We start from the raw sequence: 19,347 nt of genomic DNA, 5'->3' as shown, positions 1-19,347 counted from the left end.
GGAATGAGTGCTGGACACTATTCTTAGCCATCTGTAATAACATTCTAGCACCACCATTTTTCCAAGTTATGCCTAGGATAATGTAACAGAGGGACCTTCTGTTTCCAGGACTGCCAGTCCCTCAATTTTTATACATTTATACACTGCTCTCAGGAAGAATAAATAATACATGAACATATGCATTGGCTAAGTGAAATTTCCTTCTGATTATAGTGATTCACTGTTTAATGGCAATTATAAAATATGTTTCTTTCATCTTTTGCTATTCCTGCTATGGGTTGAAGAGTATGCCTTTGTCTCTTGTTGTTGTTTTAAGTTACCATCTTGTTTTTATTTTTTAAACAAATGGATCATTTTTCATATGTTAGCAAGTTGCAGTTTTGGAACCTTCTGAACACGTTTCTGGCAGAATTACCTCATCTGAATCAGAAATAGTGCTACTGCATGAGTGCCCTTAAATGAGGTGGCTGCTACATCTATATTACAAGAATAGAAACTTTGAAAGGAAACTGATTGACATTTATCCCAAATGAAATGTTTACTCTCTGTTTAATACCTGGTGGGCAATTCAATACTCTGAATCTATATTAAACATGTTTAATATTAAAATGTTTAAGAAGCATTATTAAGGCTCAAAATAGGTGCTCAAAAGTCAGAGCTGTATCTTGGTATGCATGTTATTATGAAATTATGTTTAATTGCATGGTGAAACACTGGGTTTTCTACTTACTAAATTCATAGAATAAGCCCTTTTCAATCACCCATTTTCAAAAGCTGATTTGGCGGGTAGGAGTATATATGACTCCTTCCCAAACCTGTAGGCTAGGGAGTTGAACCCCTAGGTTCTCCCTAGGGAGAGGAACCTGGATTTTAGTCTCCTGTCTCCACTATACAGTCCCATGTCATATTGAACAGGTCAGTGAAGATAAGCTGTTGGACGGTGCACAGTCATTGCTCATTCTCTAATTCACAGAAACCTATCTTAAAACCTTATGGTCTGATTCTGAGAAGGATCCATCTCATAGCTGTTGACTCAGTAGGATTTATGCTAGAATATGCACAGACCTGAGAAAAACTGCATCAAGATTTGGAGCACATAAAGTCAAAAGGATGGGGTTTTTTTATGTCATTGTGGAGACTTGATCCCATTTGTAAACAGTAGATTACACAACTTTCTTAATAATTCAGATATTGTGGAAAAATTAATGAAGAGTTTAAAATCTTTCTTCAGATAATAGTATTAGTTACATTATTTGTTCCTGGCCCCATTTTTAGCTGAAGTGCTGTGCTTGACATTTTCTAATGCGCACTCCACATGCTTCCTCACTCATCTGAGGCAGAATTGTGATAGAGAAGATGTTTTAGCAAATTTCTGTCTAGGATCTGACAATAGGGTATGTCCAGCAGTGTATAGTATTGGTTGTTGCTTTGCCTCCTGCCCATAATGGTACGTACCTGGTATTAGGTCTTCAGAAAAGGAACAGGGGGATAGAGAAGATGCTGTAGTTCACATAGAGAACAGCTGTAGCTGTTACTAGGAGAGCTGTCAGTTTTGGGGGCAGGATCTGTATTTAGCAGTCTGCATCTGCTTGGGTCTCACGCAGCAAGTGTGGCGATTTGGGTGCAGTGCTGTTCAAGGGGTACTGTGTGCTTGGCTCCAAACCAGCCACTGCACTGACCTTCTCTGGGCAGCACTGGCCTATCAGTTCTCTGCTTTCATGTATCACCCACAAGTTCTGGATTTGCCCTGTCACCGTCTCTGACCAAGGCTACTCATCTCAATCGCAATATACCATATCTTCTTTATAGATAGAAATTATAAATTAAATTAAATATTTATATTATATATTTATAATATGTATATGTGTGAATGTAAAATGTGATGCATTTTGGATTTCAATGGCAACACTGGATGTTTTATTATAGAAGTTGGTCAGTGAATCTTCCCAAAATGGTGACACATGGTCCAGTGTTTATTTTCATGCCATGAGTTCTGACAGCAGGGTCTGTTCTGGGCTGTCCCAAACAGGACTAATAGAAGAAGTTAAACTTTCTGTGTCACGTTTCAAGGGAGAGTACTGAAATCAGCCCTGGGCTGTGGAGTGGCCCCAGGAGCTTAAGATCCAGTGGACCATGAAACCTGTCTCAGAAAGATGAGATGTGGCATTACGTTTTATGTAACACATTGTGCTCTGTAACTGGCTCTTTTATTGCATGTGTAGAATCACTGAATTACTTGCAAGAGAGAATGGTGTATTGCTGTGGTGTTCAGGAGACAGCTTTTATTGGTGGAATTCTCTTGTTTTTTCCTAAAGCAGCTGCATTTTTGGAACTCACATGTTAATAGAAATCTACTATGGACTGTCAGTTTCCAGTACAGTTAGAAAAGAGGGATGGGGCCAGAGAAGGCTACCTTTGAATGAAATTAACAGCAGACTTATCTTTCTCTGTGGCAGGAGTGCATTTCCCACTCAGACACACTTGACTGCTTTCTTGTTGAGAAGGTGAGAATATTTTGATGAGGCCTGAGAAGTCTGTTTAAGTTTGGGAATCACTAAAGGACAACCTTGCCACAGTCTAATCTGCATTATGATTAATCCAGTTAACAATCAGCTGTTTTAACAATCAGGTCTCTTACCAGATCAGTCCATTAAGGTCATTAAAACTCTCCTTGCTTTAATTTAACCCCTCAGCTTGCCACTTCTAGTAGGTTGAGTACCCTTATAGCCTAATGCAGAGTGTGTTATAGTCGCTGATGATCCGAGTCTGTTGTAGCCGCTTGGCTTAGTATTTGTGCCTTTAATGATTCAGCAAAGATATGTCTTTAGGTGCTGCTCTAAACAGTCCTCTAAATCTTAAAAATCAATGATAAATTAAAGGAATTTAATTATAATTTGTAGTGACAGCACTACTTATTACTTTGGTTGCTCAGTATTTTCATTACATGAGATTGGCTCATTGGTGGAGGGCAGGCATAGGAATTGTTCTGTGATAATTCACACATTTGTTCTATTCAAAAGTTTGTCCAATATTTACTGTATGCTGAGTTATTCCCATTCTATGCATCTGACTATGTTTAAATTACTTGGGAAAATTTAATTAAAAACAGTTTGGCTGTATTGAAGAATGGGCTGATGAGAAAATTGAAGGGGAGACCAGAAAAATGTATATTTTTTTTGCCTGTGTAATATTATTCTGAATGACAGGTTGTGCTGTGAAAAGACCTTCCATCTCTCTGGCTTGAAACAGGAAATTAGTTTGATGACCGGGCCTCAAATCAAGAGGCAGAATTAGTTGATCTAATAGTGTGAGGCAGAGGAATGAGGAGAGGCTGAAACTGAAAAAAGAAGTCCAGGAAAAGAAGAATGGACAGAGAAGTCTGAGAAGTGAGTGAAGCCCAGGCTGAAAAGCAGGACAGATAGACCAAGATTTGCTAGCAAGGAGAATAGGACCATCAGAGAAGGAAAAGCCCAGAACTGAGATGGGAAGAGCTGGATAGGAAACTTTAGGCATGAGACTACCAGGTAGAATAGCAGATTCCCACAGAGCACCTCTCTTTCAAGAAGCTAGAGCAGTGCCCAGGGTGTTTCCTTCTCATCCTCCCTTTGTTACAGGAAGCAGGCTGGCACAGCATCCTGCTCCCCTGCAGCACTAGCAGGTTGTCGTCTTGCCATTGGCGAGTGAAGTGGCAGAGGCCTGTGCGGAACTGAGGGCTCCAGGTCTGCAGAGGAACCATATGGCTGCTGGCACAGTATCCCATCGTGGGAGGCATTTGTCTGCCTTCCTGGTGGTAGGAACCTAGAGAACTCCCATCCTTTCCTTGGGGGTCTTTATACTTTCATTTTAACATCAGGCCAAGCACTTGGGGTTAAAGGAGTGTTGAACTGAAGCTGCCTCTGTATCCTGTAACTTTTTCCTCTGTTTCTCTGCTGAAACGTGCTTTGCTCAATGAGAGAGAGGAGTTACGCTTTATAGAATGCACTTTTTGTCTGGCTTGCTGCAGAAAAAGGAAAAATGCAGTGTAAGAGTCAGGGAATTACTTGAAGAAAGTGGCTGTAGCAGCCACAGGAACACACTGGATCTGATCCTCGAGGCCAACTGAGTTTGTGTGATGTTGAGTCATTTTAAGCTTCTCAGAGGCTGTGATTAGCCATTGTACCTAACTCATTGGAGATGCCCAATCCTAGTGCCTGAAAGAAGAGTGGTAAGAATACTGCACGTTCTGTTCTGAAAAAGATGTTTCAGAAAAGCATCCCAAATCTGCTCAAATCAGCAGATACTTCTGAAATTGTGCCATCTGTGCCTCAGCTCACTCACCATGTAATGGTAATAATTCTACTTCTAAAATAAGGTTGTGGGAGATTTTGGAAATAAATTAGCTTAATGTTTTGTGATGCAGTCAAGAATAAAGAATTGGATGAGGGTGAAGGCTGGAGGAATATAAAGGAGCTGAAAGATTATACTATGAAGTACAGTGTCATGCACCTACCATCTAATGCAAATGTCTGCTGTAAACATGGAGTTCATCAACTGAAAACTACAAAGGAGAAGGAAAGATACAAAGGAAAAGAAAGATCTGGGAGCATTGCTGGGTCTTGTGATAATTGAGACAGCACTTTCATGGTCTCTTACAATGTGATCTTAAAAGGTTTCAATCAGAGAAGCACTAATGCCTTTGAGGTTTTGGGAGAACTCATCTGGACACTTGTCTATACTTCCATCTTCACAGCAGAAGGATGAGAGCAAACTGAAGAAAGGGCCATTGAGGCTGTTAGCGAGGTCAGAGGAATGGGTGGCCAGTTTTAAAAGGTAAAGAAGAATATATGGCCTTGCAAAATGAAGACTGAGGGATTAGTGAGACAGCAGTTTGTAAATACACCTGTAGGATTAACAGCAAGATGGAAACCAGATGAGATGAAGTACAGTTCTCGGCAAAACAGTCATTAGGTTTGAGGTGAATGGGAATAAGTTGAGCTTGAAAATCAAATCATTTCTTAAGAGAGTAGTGAGAGTCTTGGGCAGCATCCCAGAGGACAGAGTGGAAGACCCCTTGTTGGGCTGGAGGTGAGGCTAGAATGCTTTGACAAGAGTGTAAGGAGGGCCTGGGCTCAGACTCTGGAGTCTACAGCCAGTTAAATGTGTTAACTGTAGCAGATGCAGCATGCACGCTTGGACATCCTGCCTTCAGTGAGTGTGGGTGGTTGACCTTTTCCTTCTCTCAAGTGAAATCAAGTCATGAGGAATTATCTCTAAATATTCTGGCCCCATACTTCAGAGCTTGAGCTGCTTTAATCTTAGTAAGCCTTGGGGAGCCAGATTACCAGTGTATCTGCCCCACAGAGTCTGGGAGCATATGAGGAGATCTCTTTCAGATGGCTGGTTTTTAACATGCAGCCAGAGAGGTCTGCTGTGAGGGCCTGAGCATGTGTTCAAAGAAGGGGATGTATGTGCTCTTTGTTAGCATTTCCAAGATGCAGAAAAGCCTCATGTCTGTTTGCTCCAGGATATCTGTTGGTCCTGGTTTATGCAGCATTTTGGAATTGAAAAACTCTGTTGTGTAAGGGCTGAAGGAAAAAATACATCGTTGGAGTGGAAACATTGCCATTCTCAGCCTTTGGATGGCTTCCACTTCATGTTTGTCACATGCAATTCATATCTCAAAGGAACATGTGTCCCTGCTGATGTGATGTGCCATGTCATAAAAGCTTTGGTGACATTTTCTGACCCCTTAAAAACTAACGAAAGAGGTTTGCAACTTGTAAATGCCATCTGCCATGGCAAAGCAGCTTCCCAGTTCTCTAATCACATATGCCTCTTGTGAAATGCTGCATCACCTTGAAAAAAATCAGCATATTAATGGAGGAAGCTTGTCGTTTCACTCATTCCCAAATTCTTTACATAATTCATCTATTAAGTTTTTTTGCTTATTAAGAACCCTGAGGGGTGGAAGTTGCAGCAGATCCATGATAGCTTTAGGAGTTCTGTTTCATTAGAGCTGTATTTATTTTCTGATTTTTTGGAACACTGAATTGGAACCATTCTCCCTATGATCTTAATCTTTTGCTGACACTCATGGGGTTCACAGATGGAAGTGTGAAAAGTCTGAGCTGTCTCAGGAACACATAACAGGACTTTTGGGGGGCGTGTAAAAAGAGGGGAGTGTTCTCCATTAACCTGTGTTTGTTCCCGTAGTCCATTATAGGAACTGAGATGTGCTAGTTATTTTAAATTGATTCAACTTATGTCACACTGATAGCCTCAGATGTGGGATAAGGAGACCAAATGTTGGGTTCAGTTTTTGCTGGGCTGACAGCTTATATAATGAACAGTTTTGAATCAGTAGGGACAGTTTTTACAGCCTGGAAAAAAATAAGCAAAGTGTTTCATGCTTGGATAGAAAAAAAGAACACTCTATCGACTTACCTTTTACTTTGCATAGTGCTGTTGTTGGCTTTTGTATGCCAGTAAGACAAACTTTCTTAAGAGAGGACTTATTGCAGGAAATGTGTCCATATTACAGGCCACATACACAACATGCGTTAATTTCTGAGTAACAATGAGCAAAAGCTACTTCAGATGGTGCCAGGGTACAAAACTGCATCTCTGCAGACTGGTGAGAGGCAACAGATCTCCTTTCTGTCATCAACAGTGCTTTTTGTGTTTGCTGAGACGAGTGCGAGCATTGTCTAGCCCTCACAACCAGCAGTGAAGAGTTAGGTCTGTTTTTATCCCTGTGTTACAGGGATAGGAGGTGTGCTGAAAAATGAAGTGACAACACTAGCAATCTGTGTAAGCAGCAAACCAAGATACCAGAAGCCCCAGCTTGCCAGCCTGTCTCATTACATCATGCCCAAGTGCCCTGGGCAAACCCCGTTCTTTTGACTCTGTACTGGTGACATAGCAGATTTCAATACTGATTCTAATTCTGATTTTTATACATAAGATTGTCATTTCCGTGGCAGGACCTATCCTCAGGCTCCTTATTGGTAGAAAGATCTTGTCATTTCTTCATTGGGGTATTAAGAGGTGAGGCTAGATGTGCACAGCTGTCACAGAATGGATAAATAAAAAATATCACCCAGGGACAAGAGAAATGAAGAAGGCTGTGAGCATCACTCTGGATGTTATGTTCTGAGGTGGCAGGGGTATGTTCTCAGCCCAGCACTTGCAAGATGAAGTCATTGCAGTGTGCTGCTCCCTCCTAGCAGACCAGATGGAAAGGTCCCACTGAGCACATACCGCCCCAAGGGTCCTGCTCACAGATGGAGTGATGAAACCCAAAAGCTGCTGTGCATGAGTTCAGTGGATTTTTCGTAGCTGCTTTGCCATGTAGCCATTTCAGTCTGACCTGTTTTTATAGATCCTGACGAGGTCTGCAAAACAAACTTATTTTTAACTGCTATTCACATGATTCTTATCTTGCCATTTGTAATTTTAAGAAGCTAATATGGGAGTTGGGTGGGATAGGTTTTTGCATTGGCTGCTCTGCAGTAATGACTTTTCTTCCTGGTTTGGCCCTGAAGCAGAAGGAGAAGCCATCTCTTCTTTGCAGTGGCTGCAAAGTGACAATAGTTGGATTAGCAGTTCCTTCAGGCTGGCTGGTGCAGTGTAAAACTACACCGTTGCATTGTGAAATCAGCCTATTGCTGTGGCCGCAGAGATGCCAGGGAAGGCACCTGAACCAGAGGATATTTGAACTCCTTAGAGGATACTGTGTACTTTTTTATCACAACCCAGTCATAGCTGACATTTAAAATGTGCTGCAAGGAGGGAGGGAGATTAGTAGGAGATGTCTCAGTAGAGGTATTGCAGCCCATCTGGGCTTTTCGGAGCGAGAAACTGTACCCAGCTGGGTATCACTGGATGGTACAAAACGCTTCCTTTGTTGTCTGCTTGAATAATAACCAGGTACACCGTGTGTGGGAAGGGATTTTCAGGGCAGAAAAACTCCTTAGCATCTAGCTAAGGGACCAGCAAGGCACTGCTGTTGGGAAGGCTGCATGAGGAGCCAGGCCTGCTGCTTTCCTTCCAACGCTGAGCAGCTTCTCTCGTTTTAGGAACTTTCCGCTGTACGTTCTGTGAGACCGAAGTGGAAGAAGATGAGTCGGCAATGCCCAAAAAGGATGCAAGGACACTTGTTGCAAGATTTAACGAGCAGATTGAGCCCATCTACGCGCTGCTTCGTGAGACGGAAGATGTTAACTTAGCCTATGAAATCCTGGAGCCAGAACCCACAGAGATTCCTGCCCTGAAGCAGAGGTGGGAGTGTGCCTGGTCTTTCCTCATTGTACTGCTTCCTTGTAGAGTGTTCCTCTGCTCTGTGGGCCTTTCCCAAACCTTGTGCAGGATGTACTTGTACAGCACCAACGATGCACACCACTGACAGATTGCCCCAGGGATGTGTGGCTTACAGGGAGACAGAGGGCTGTAACTATTTCTTACTAAACAAGGCAAATGACTGTTCTTCTGGTCAGCCCTCTGCATGTATTTTTCTATGAGGTGGGATGCTTGAATTGCCTGCTGCTTGCCATGCGGCAGTTGGTATGCACACCAAGCTCTTGGCCCAATATTTAAAAAATGCAAACTGCAGCTGCTTGACAAAGCGCTGAAGGTGCCACCTATGCTGTCTTCTATCTCTCAAATACTTACCTTTCATCTGTTCCTTTTGCTTCTACCCACCTTTTGAAATGAAGCTGTTTGCAATCCACACCTTGTATTTCAAATCCTCATATTATAACATTCTAGTTTGAAGATGTTACTTCCTTTGTAATAAGCAGGTTTTTTCCTTCTGATTTTTCCAACTTGATACACACCTTTTCAGGAGAAGACCATGTTGGAATCAAAAACTCCTTAAAATGTTCTTACCCATGGGAAATGACACTTTCTTTCAGAACATTCCTAGCTTTACAAAAACAGATGATGTTTAAATAATGCAAAAAGATGTGGGGAGCTGTCAGTTTTGTCAGCTGTGGTGAAATGTGATGCACTTCTCTGTATTTAAAAAAAAATTAATTATGCACATGGGGAAAAAGAACTGTACCATGAGGGGAAGCATTCCCACAGTGCCTTGGGGTGCTTGGCTTTAGTTAATAGGAGAGCAAGCAGGATCCTATTTTTTTTTTTTTTTTCTCTCAGGCTAACCTTGAGAAAGAATGTTCCTCATATATTCATGCTAGACAGCTTCTAATTAATATAATAAAAATTCTTTGCCTATTCATAGTCTTTTTCTAGCCAAGAAGGTAGCTATTTTTCCTCATCATTCTGATAGAAAAACAGAAGCAATATAAAGAGCAGAAAAGATTTTTCCAAGGTCACTCAACGTGTCTTGGGTGATATGGGGGATTCTTTGAAGCCTTTATACCTAAGCTGAATCACTAGACTTTGCTTTAAAATCCCTTTTCAGTAGTTTAAGTAGTAGAACTGGGATAACCCTACCAAAAAGAGAGTAATTTTTCAGTCTTCCCTTTTTGTGTACAGGAAATTACCACAGCAGAGGCCTGGTGCAGTCCTATGATTAAATAGCAGCACCCACTTACTCAACTCTTAAATACTTAAAAAACATTGTAAATGATTAATTACTCTGTGCAAGGAATGACAAAATAAATAGGCAGCTTTTTAAATGCTTGCTTGAACACAACTTGCTTCAGCACATAGAGTAATTTAATTATTTATTAATTCTTATTAATTCGAAGCAGTTAATTCCATGATAGCACTGCTGTGAGGTTTTTTTGAAGTGCCAAACCCTGGGTTATTTATTCTCTCTGTTTTTATGGAGTCTTGATTGTCTGAAATCCTTGACAAAACTGCTATTTGGTGATTCTGAAACAAACCGAAAAGGTCACAAAATGCCTGCATCTTCTCTCTGCAGTAACTTGGGCAACTTCAGGTGTTTTCAGGAGAGTTACAGCTCTAAGTGGCCCCACTGGCATTGCATAACTGTGATTCACCTGCCCTGGGAAACTGGGTAGATCTTTGTTTATGTTTTCCTAAGAGGCTGTTAATTTTCTTAATTGTGGAAGAGCATGAATTAGCCCCACAGGTTTCAAAATAAGCCTGCTTTTTCAGGTTCTTCTCTGTGGTTTTTGAAAAATTATGGATTGTAATAACTCTTCTATTTCCTTGCATCAAAATAGCATGATTTCAATTAAAAAAAAATCTTCACAAAATTAATTTTCTGTGGTCATGCTGTCAAGAACCATGGGTTGTCTTTTGTGAAGTTGAAGCTCTTAAGAGCAGCACAGTGAAAATGTGTTTTGTTTTATCTTAAATGTGGCAAAAAGAGAGAGTTATCCCTATTATCCAAGACCTTTCTTAATAGTCTGGGCAGGATTGAGATGAAAATTTGAAGTTGTTTGCCCACTGCACAGTGTGATTTCTGTGGGCCATACCTCAGCTGTGTCAAGGACTATTTATGTTGCTTTTAAAGACAGCTAAACCATTCATTAAGGGATTTCCATCAGGGAGAATAAAACAGACTAAATGTAGCCACATCTGGGCCACTGATCTGCCACAGTTCCTGCCTGCAGGGCGGCCATGTGAAGTCTGGAGCAAGGTGGGGAAAAAGTAGTTTGTGGATCTAAGAGAGAAAGAGATTTAAGAGATCCCTTCATCTGCTCTGTGCTGCCTGTAAGGCAGCTCCCACACCTGGCCTTTTGTTGGTGCCTGGTCCATGGTGTCTGATCCTGTACTTTGCTGAACACTAAGTTCTCTTCTTGCAGAAAGAAGTGTTCCTCTGCTCTGGCAGTCTTGGGTGGTGTTCACACCTACCAACAGTGTCACTGAAGATAAAAAGACATGAATTTGAGGCACATTTGCAAAGCTTACTGGGGACCAAAATTAGACAGAAAGTGTCTAGATGGCTCCAGCTCAGTGTGGGACATTGCAGTAGATCACGTGAAATAATTAGTGTACTGTAGGTGTCTCTTAGAAGTGTTACTTTCGTTTTTGAAATGTTCCTGAAGTCATGGAATAAGTGTTTTGATGCTAAAGGGTTCTGTGCAGGAAAAAAGTCAGTTTCAGGCACACTTAGAGGGGCTTCTGTGCAAAAGTATTATTAGGTAGTTCCTGGCACTACTGAGGGTTTAGTGTCACGCTGTAGTCATGGGGAGGGAGAGCTTGGGGGAGAGCTGCATTGTGCATCCTGTGAGGAAAGTGGATTACATAAAATCGTCAGGGAAACGCTAGTTAGAGATTTCTATTGTGTGGGAAGCAGAGTGGTGCTTTTCACAGAACACACGCCTGTCTTGGAGAGCTGAAAGGTACCAACACTTGAAATAACACGCTGGGAAGAAGGTCTCTGTGTGGTTCCTTAGGTTACATAAGCAATACATGTGCATGAGCCTTCTGCCCCAAAATTTAAGGCTACTGTGAAGCTCCCCTAGCAGAGCTGGCTGCAGGATTGCTAAGGACACAAGACACGCTAACACGGATGTTGGGAAGTATTTTGTTAACAGATCCCATCCAGTCCCCTCCTGAGAGGCTGTGAGTAGTACTCAATCAACACTGGCTGAACACACCAATATTTTTTATCTGGGGAAAAGCAGTGTTTTACCTACCTGTATAATTTCCCCTCAGTGTTTACCCCTAAAAATCCAGCAGAATTAGCTCATCAAGGAGTGGTAATGTCCTTGCTGAACTAAAAAAACCCCACATATTAGCTGTGTCTTCTCCAAGTGCAACTTTATTTTAAGCTTCTCAGTTGGAGAAAAGGTCGTTGGGTAGACAGCAGCAACTGAACCAAGCTCGCTGATGATAACTGTCAGCTCAGCTGGCCTTGTGGGGTATCCCTGATGGATTTACTCTGGACAAGAGGACAAGTCAAGGCAGGGCTGTTCTTCGTGGAAAGCTGTAGTTACCCCCAGCAATCACATGACTGAAAATGTATGGCTGAGGACAGGTGCGGTCTGCAGCAGATTTGTTTCTCTGAAAAGATGAAATCTCATTCTGGAGTAGAAGAACAGTCATGTTTGGCTTTCCCTGCTCTATGCATAAATAGCAGCACAGGCCGGGGTGTATTTTAGGCTCATTGCCATCATCAGTGTGCAGACAATATTTTACCTGATAGCCTCTTTTGAACAGATCCAAGCAGGAGTGTTTTCTCCATCAGTCTCCTCAACTAGAAGGGGCCCTGCAGGGAAATGTGCTGGGAGCAAAGGAGGGCTAGGCTTTGACTGCCATACCCTTCACATGGGTCAGCACCTTTATTTCTCCAGCTTTTCCACAGTGAAGACAGTTCTTCTGTCTCCTCCTGCACTCCATCAGCACACAAAGCCTTTTGTCCAGCCCTGGTCCTGTGGTTTGAAGGTGCTCTCTCTTCTTTCTTCTCTGCCTGGACTCCCCAGTCCTCACAAGGCTGTGTCTTTGGATAGTACAGATCTCCTGTGTAACACTGGAGAGGTGACTTCTCATGTGCATGGTCACTCACAGTTCAAGCGAAGGTGTGAATTGTGTTTTTCATGGTGAGTTAACTCCTTCAGGAGTCTTGTGATTAATAACAGTTCACAGCTCTGAGCATGCTGAGTCCCTGAGCCTACTATCTATCTTGGTTAAACTTCAGTGCTTTCTTTAATGCAGCATTTGATTGCTGTGTGAAGGCCAAAAAGAGGATTTTCCAAATACCAGACTACTGTTTGACTGTGTTTTGCTGCTGTGGCTTTTGTTTCAGGAAATTCTGGGATTTTATGCTTGTTTTAACATAAGTGCATTTGCATCTCTAGTGCTGCCTCTTCAGTGTCTGTAGTGGATGTTGCCATGGCCCTATGTGGCGTTTCCCACTAGAGATCCACAAGTTTCCCAAACCAGCAAGCTGGCACAAATTCCTGGCAGCACGCGTTAGAACTGAGAATGAAAGCTCTCAGTGCAGATCATGGGAGATAACTAATCATAATTGAAGTGTTTTTGTCTAAGGAGGTGTTTGTTCTGAGAGCTCTGTTTTTCTCTCTTTAACTTGCATGTAGCAAGGAGCGTGCAGCTGGTGCTGGTTCAGGGGCAGCAGCTGGCCTTGCAGGTGGACACCATCGGGAAGCATGGACTACAAAAGGACCATCATATGAGGACTTGTATACCCAGAATGTCGTCATCAGCATGGAGGATCAGGAGGATCTGAACCGGTCTGTAGGTGAAGGAAAGCCAGCCAGAGAGAGACCCATTTGGCTGCGTGAGAGCACGGTGCAGGGGGCTTATGACCCTGATGAAATCAAAGATGGTAAGAAAATCACAGAGCAGAAGTACTGCTCTGCTTATACAAGGCCTTTACAGTGCTATCAAAAACATGTTCTGCTGTGTGTGCGTACAGCTGCTGCTCCCAGCACTGGACTGTCTGCTCCCCTCTGCTGTGCAAAGCACCTGTGTAGGCAGATGTAAAAATTCCTTAGATCAAGGATTGAAATCTAGGTCAGTAAAGCTGAGCTGTCCGTGAAATTTTGTGGGGGCTTCTAAAATGTTAATTAACTATTATGGCTTCCACCTTGAGAGCTTATTGCTTCTAGATGAAGGTCTTTCAGTTTCATCTAGAAAGCTGTCTCCCTAATAGGTCACTGCTGAAAAATAACATTTATTAATGTTCAGTGACTCTAAAGTCTACTAAATCTACCAGCAGTGTTTATACGCTCCCAGCCATCTTGCCAGTTGTTTCTTAGAAAACAACTATATATATGAAGAATACTCAGAAATAGAGCTTCTGGAAGTACAGTAGGAAGGTCTGTCACCATGACAGGTGAGTCTTTATTCTCTTCTGGTGTTTCTCATTATCTCTGCTTTTATTTTCATTCATCTTGGGGTCAGGTTGTCCACAGACCACGGTCGAGATCTTATAACTATTAGTAGAAACATTTTGCTTTGGTATGTGTGCAGTTCAAGCTTCCATGCCAAAATTGGAAATGGAGACCTTTTATGATTTTTACAAGAGTGAGTCAATAGATACAATCTTTAGAGTAATTTTAGGATTATGGACTGAAATTGTTGATGCCCTAGGAAGAAAAGACTGCAAAAGGGCGTTGTGACTATATGACCCTGGAACTCGTGCCATGTTCAGGAGAGGAGTTGGAGTATATAGGTGTAGTAGAAGTGAAGAAAATAGATGTGATATAGCAGTCAGAAGATAGCTTGTTCACATGTAATGCCTTTCAAGTGTATTATGGATCCCAAAACATTTTTCAAATAGATTAAGCAAAGTGAGATGATTAAACAACCTGCTTCTGCAGTCTGTAGCAGATGTTGTTGTTGTTACTCACCAGCCGTGGTGAGTTTCTCACCCCATTTTTCTGCTAGACATTCATTTCACCTGTAGTTTTAAATCAACTCCCTCAGACAACTTTTGATGTACGCAGCATAAATGTTTCTCAAGAAGTCACTGAGGGATATGGAGGTGGAGGATCTCCTTTCAGGATGGTGGCATTGCTGCTTAACCTCCTCAGCTATTGGAAATCAGAGGGAGTTTGTGAAAATAGCCTGAAATTGCTGCTGCAACACAAACAGGAAGGACAGAAACTTGGGACTGTTGACAGAAAAGATTCACTTCTTGGATCTGGCAGAAACAGTTCTTGCTAGCAAGAGACAGCCCCTCTGAGCCACAAAGTCAGCTTTTGTGGAGCTATCTCTGGCTGTTGTCATTTCACAGCTCTCTGTGATGAGCTATGATATTACTTCAGAGATGCTCTCCTTCAGCCTCTTATGCTCCACAGTCACAAGCAGTGAGCTGAGCACATGACTGCCAACAGGATGCCTTTATTCTTCCTTTCTTTCAGGAATTTGGCAGTGCTCTAATATTAGTGGTTGTAGCCATCACCCATTACTACAACTTTATTTACAATGAAAACAGAATTCCGGTGAAATTAGGTATGGTTCTTTTGTCCTTTATTTTACCACAGGAGAGGAGTGACCACAAACTGCCCTGGCTTTTACTGCTAAATGCAGAACTTACTTCCTTCACATTATTTTTCATCTCAAGTTGAAAAATGTAACCAGTGCATTTCTGACTGGGGAGGGGAAAGACTTGGGAGCCTCCTGCCTGGATGTGTTGCTGAAACCACGAGGGTCTTGGAGGAGTGGGCAAGTGGCTCCCTGTATGAAGACAGAATGCCAACACCTCAACTCCAGCAGTTGTTCATAGGCAGCATCTTTTGGTGTAAGACAGAAAGTTTGCCACCGGGAGCCTGTCCTACTTTTTAGGCCTTTTTTTTCTCCATATTTAATTTTTTGTTCTGGGTTGTTTGTTTTTTTTTTTTTTAACTATTTGTTTTTTCCATACTGCCTGTAGTTCTTTTGGTGCTAGGGGGACTCACAGCCCTCTCACCAAATATAGGAATAGGAGAGGTTTTCTGTGGGATGCTACTTTTTGAGCAGAATATTACCTTTTGAATCCATGAATTGCAGACATCCTGCCTACCAGAGCCAGATTGAACCCTCCCAGCTGTTGTACAGCCAAGTTTACTGAAAGAGGAGCAGAAGCCAGGTGTGTTAGCTGGGACACTGCAGTCCCCTTAAATAAGAGGTGCAGGTAGGGAGCCACAGGGACTGTCTGGGCTGTGTTTCAGCTTGGAGAGCAGGCACTGGTTAGTGCTGTGCTGCACAACTGGGCTGCAGGCTGTCAGCTGCATCTGCTCCATGCCACCACCATCTTCCTGTAAGGAGCTTTTCCCATTCCTGCCTGGTACAGGTGGCCCTCTGAGCTAACCAGGCATGGCTGCTCTATATGTTGTTTTATAACACATGGTTTCCCACATATTCTTTGTCTACCTGGATCCATTTCTTCTCTTTGTTAATCCTTACAGGCAGGGAGCTCAGCAGCACAGAGGGCCTGGGCTTGTATCTTGTATCTTAAGGACTGCTTTGCTTTCTGCTCCATTGTAATACCTGAGTTGGACACATCCCTGGGGAAGTCTTTTCCAGGTTCCTGCCCATAGTGCACTTGTCTCCAATTGCAGTGCGCTGCTGGTCAAGGCTTCCAGCTGGGAGCCACAGTGACTCTAGACCTCCCAGCTCCTAGGAGATGTTGTTCTTGAACTTGTTCTGCCATTATGAGACCTAACTGTCTCTCTTTCAAGGGAGAGGAGGAGTTGGCATAGAGAAAGGGTGTGACTTGGCCGACTGAGCTCAGTGGTGGTAATTAATAAAGGTTAAGAAAACTTTCAGGCCCATCACACAGATCTCTGTGAGGAAATGCTCATTCCCTCGTGTCCCTTTGCAGGGGGCCGGGATCTGGATGCGTTCCAGGAGCGTGAGGAGAGCCGGGCAGCCCTGGATGACAATGAGGAGGTGATGCGTGCCCTGCTCATCCACGAGAAGAAGACACCTTCCGCTTCCACCGTCACCGTCAGCGGTGCCGCTCCTCTCTCCGGCGGCAATGCGAGTGACTCGGAGAGCGAGACGAGTGAGTCGGAGGAGGAGTCCCCTCCCCGCCCTGCCGCCACGACCACCACAACGTATGGGCTGGAGGAGGAGGAGGAGGATGAAGAATTCGAGGTGGTGGCAGAAGACCCTACTGTTACAGTGGCTGGGCGTCCACATTCTTACAGCCAAGTGAGCCAGCGCCCCGAGCTGGTGGCCCAGATGACACCGGAGGAAAAAGAGGTTTACATAGCCATGGGGCAACGCATGTTTGAGGACATGTTTGATTAACTGGTCCCTGCCGTGGCATTTTTTAAAAAGTGACTTTATAAGGCAGAGACTCTTTAGTAGAACAGAAGACTGGAGCACATCTTCCCTCCCCTGTGCGCAGGCAGGGTCACTGCGGCTCAGCACTGCTAATCTTGGGCATCCTGCTTGCCAGAGCCGGGGAGCAGCAGAGCTGCATGTGCCAAAACACATAGGGGAGGATAAGTCTCAGAAGTGAGGATGCTTGCAAGGTAAAAAGCTGCTTCAGGGTGCCCTGCACAGGCACTGCTTTAACCTTCACCAAGGCCATAGCAGCTCTTTCTACTGATGGCTTTAAGATGATTTTTGTTGCAGATCCCAGTGAAGTCCTCATCCCTGCTCTCAGGGGACATAAGGGCTCTATAGTCTGAGCAAAGCGCTCTGCAGAGAAGGGTGTATGTAACATACAGCTGCCTGTGCTCAGCAAGGGGAGAGGAGAGGGAAGCAGTTGTCTGCTGATGGCAAGCTCTGACCAGGCTTGTAGCTGACCCTTTCTCTGCCAGCAGCCCCTGGCCACCAGAGTGGCTCTTTCCAAGCAGGCCTGTAGGCAGCAACCTTCCCTTGCTCCCATTTGCTCCCTACTGGGACTCAGCACCTCAAGGTCGGGTGTAACTTGAAACAGGCAGAATGAAAGCCTTGGCAAGCACATGCAGTCAATCACTTTTTGTCAGTGTAACAAATGCCCTCCATGGATCTGAGCTGCCAGTGCTCTGACTTGCTGGGAGATACCTTCATTTTCCAATACCACTGGCTGTTGCTTCTGCCTAGCCCTGTCCATGAAGACATGCAGACAGTTCAGAGTGGGCACAGCTGCTGTCAGGCAGTGCCAGAGAAGTAGCATAACTAAGTTTTATTTGTAATCTCACCAGGGCTGTATGATTTTAAGAGGATTACACAATTTTGAATTCCGCTTGGCACACTCTTTTACCACAGAAAGACATTTATCAGTGCCTATAGAGCAATATAATGTTTTTTAATGTTTTTCTCTTTCAATTGAAAATGTTGCTTTTTAAAAATTGTTGTGTTTTCCTACACAATACTACAATAAAACAAAATTATAAAACAGTTCTGTGTTCCAGAGAGTAGGGGCAGCATTATGTCCTGTTCCACTTATATGGGCGGTACAAATTTGCTGTTCACTGAGACTGTAAATCTGTTTTATACTAACTATGCCTTCTATGTTCTGCTAACCTTGTAATGCCTCCTTTGTGGTTTGATTTTCAGCTTCTCAATACTCTGAATCCCCTCTTTTTTAGTGTTTTAAATTTTCTTTTAAGTAATTTTAAAGAGGAATAAATAAACAGAAACTTCTCCCCTTTGTCATCTTTCAGTTTATGTTGTGCCTAGTTGGGGATGTTGTTTGCTTATAATTTTGATTTATTGGATTCCAGAAGAAAAAAACAATTTGAGCTCTCCTTTGAGAGGACCATTTGAAATCCCACTGCACATTGGTTCTCCTTAGCAGAGCTTCCTTGAATGCCTCCTGAAATCTCTGCACTTCCAGGATGGGTGTTTCATTACATCAGTGCTGTGTAAAAAACAGAGGCTGGTTTTGATCAGCACTTCCATTTCTTTCCTCCTTCCTCAAGGGAAGCATAGGCTGATGGTAGAGGACTCACAGACATTGTGCTGCTGGTTAAAATGGTGTTCTTGTGTAGACAGGCTTCCAAGATCTTGTATCAGGCTTCCAGCTATCAAGTCACAGAGCTGATAAGTCAGATTCAGTGATCAGCTAGCAGAAAAAAACATGGTGTACCCATTCTGTCTAGATTTAATCTGGCTGAATTCAATATTAACACTGAAGAAAAGCAGGTAGATTTACAAGGAGCTGAAAGCAGAAACTGAGCACTAATCCTGAATACAGAAAGCTGCTTGTGCTCTGAACTGACCAGAATCGTATACTGAGTTTTCAGTTTGCAAAATCAAGCTGTAGGTTTAGTAAAGATGAAGTAAAGAAATACCCAGCATAAAAATCCAGAAAGTAGTCTTTTTTCCTAATAAACATTTAATTGGAGTTTGTGCAGCTTTTGCAATTTTTGTCATTCAGCAAGGCACGTCCTGCACATGGGGAAATCAGAGCGGTGGTTGTGGGGTTTGCCTTCCATCTCTCATCCACCACATGCAGCCCTCAAGAGGACTGGAAATGTCAAAGGTGCATGAGCAGATGCCATCATTGTTTCCTGCCCTCTCCAACAGTTCCTGGCATTAGAAAGGATGGCTGCTTTGCTCTGTTCCAGTTCAGGCTGCTGAAGGACAACCATACACTGTTGCTTCCCTGTCATGACAAGCATGCCTTAAATGAGCAGAACACTCAGTTGATAGTGCCCTCTTTCTCTTCCTGCAGCTGAACAGAGCTCTGCATGCATGCCAGGAAGGAAAAACAGCCTCTGCAAGCCAAGCCAGGCACTGCCAGCAGGTTGGTGCTAATGCAAGGGATAAAGCCATCAATTCAGAGGAAGGCCCAGCCATTTCCCCTGCCTGCTGGACCACATGTGCTACATTAACACTAACCCAATAATGCTGTCAAGCCTTCCTGGGTGGATGTTCTGTCTAACCCCATTCAAACCAGTTTCTGCATCTGCTTCCGGCCTAAAGCACATTTTATCCTATGAGTGATGTCTGAGATTTCAAGAAGCATTTGGACAACACTCTTGGGCAGATGGTGTGATTCTTGGGGGTGTGCTGTGCAGGGCCAGGAGCTGGGCTTTGATGATG

At 43.3% G+C, this 19,347-nt stretch overlaps 1 protein-coding gene across 2 annotated transcripts in view; it reads left to right on the top strand.

Annotated features, from left to right (window-relative positions):
• Nucleotides 1-17,950, top strand: part of GTF2E1 (general transcription factor IIE subunit 1) — a 48,758-nt gene extending 30,808 nt beyond the window's left edge. For both annotated transcript variants that reach the window (XM_005523879.3, XM_014253481.2), the window contains exons 3-5: nt 8,058-8,259; nt 12,957-13,204; nt 16,187-17,950. In XM_005523879.3, coding sequence (XP_005523936.1) covers nt 8,058-8,259; nt 12,957-13,204; nt 16,187-16,617 — 881 coding nt within the window. In that variant the 3' untranslated portion in view covers nt 16,618-17,950. The remainder of the gene's footprint in view (nt 1-8,057; nt 8,260-12,956; nt 13,205-16,186) is intronic.
• The last annotated feature ends 1,397 nt before the right edge of the window (nt 17,951-19,347 follow it).

The sequence above is a fragment of the Pseudopodoces humilis genome, chromosome 2, assembly GCF_049639895.1.
Source record: "Pseudopodoces humilis isolate 2021_Gansu_Grassland_sample_001 chromosome 2, ASM4963989v1, whole genome shotgun sequence".
Taxonomy (NCBI): Eukaryota; Metazoa; Chordata; class Aves; order Passeriformes; family Paridae; genus Pseudopodoces; species Pseudopodoces humilis.
Note: the sequence above shows the minus strand (reverse complement) of the source record. Positions and strands in the feature narration are given on the sequence as shown.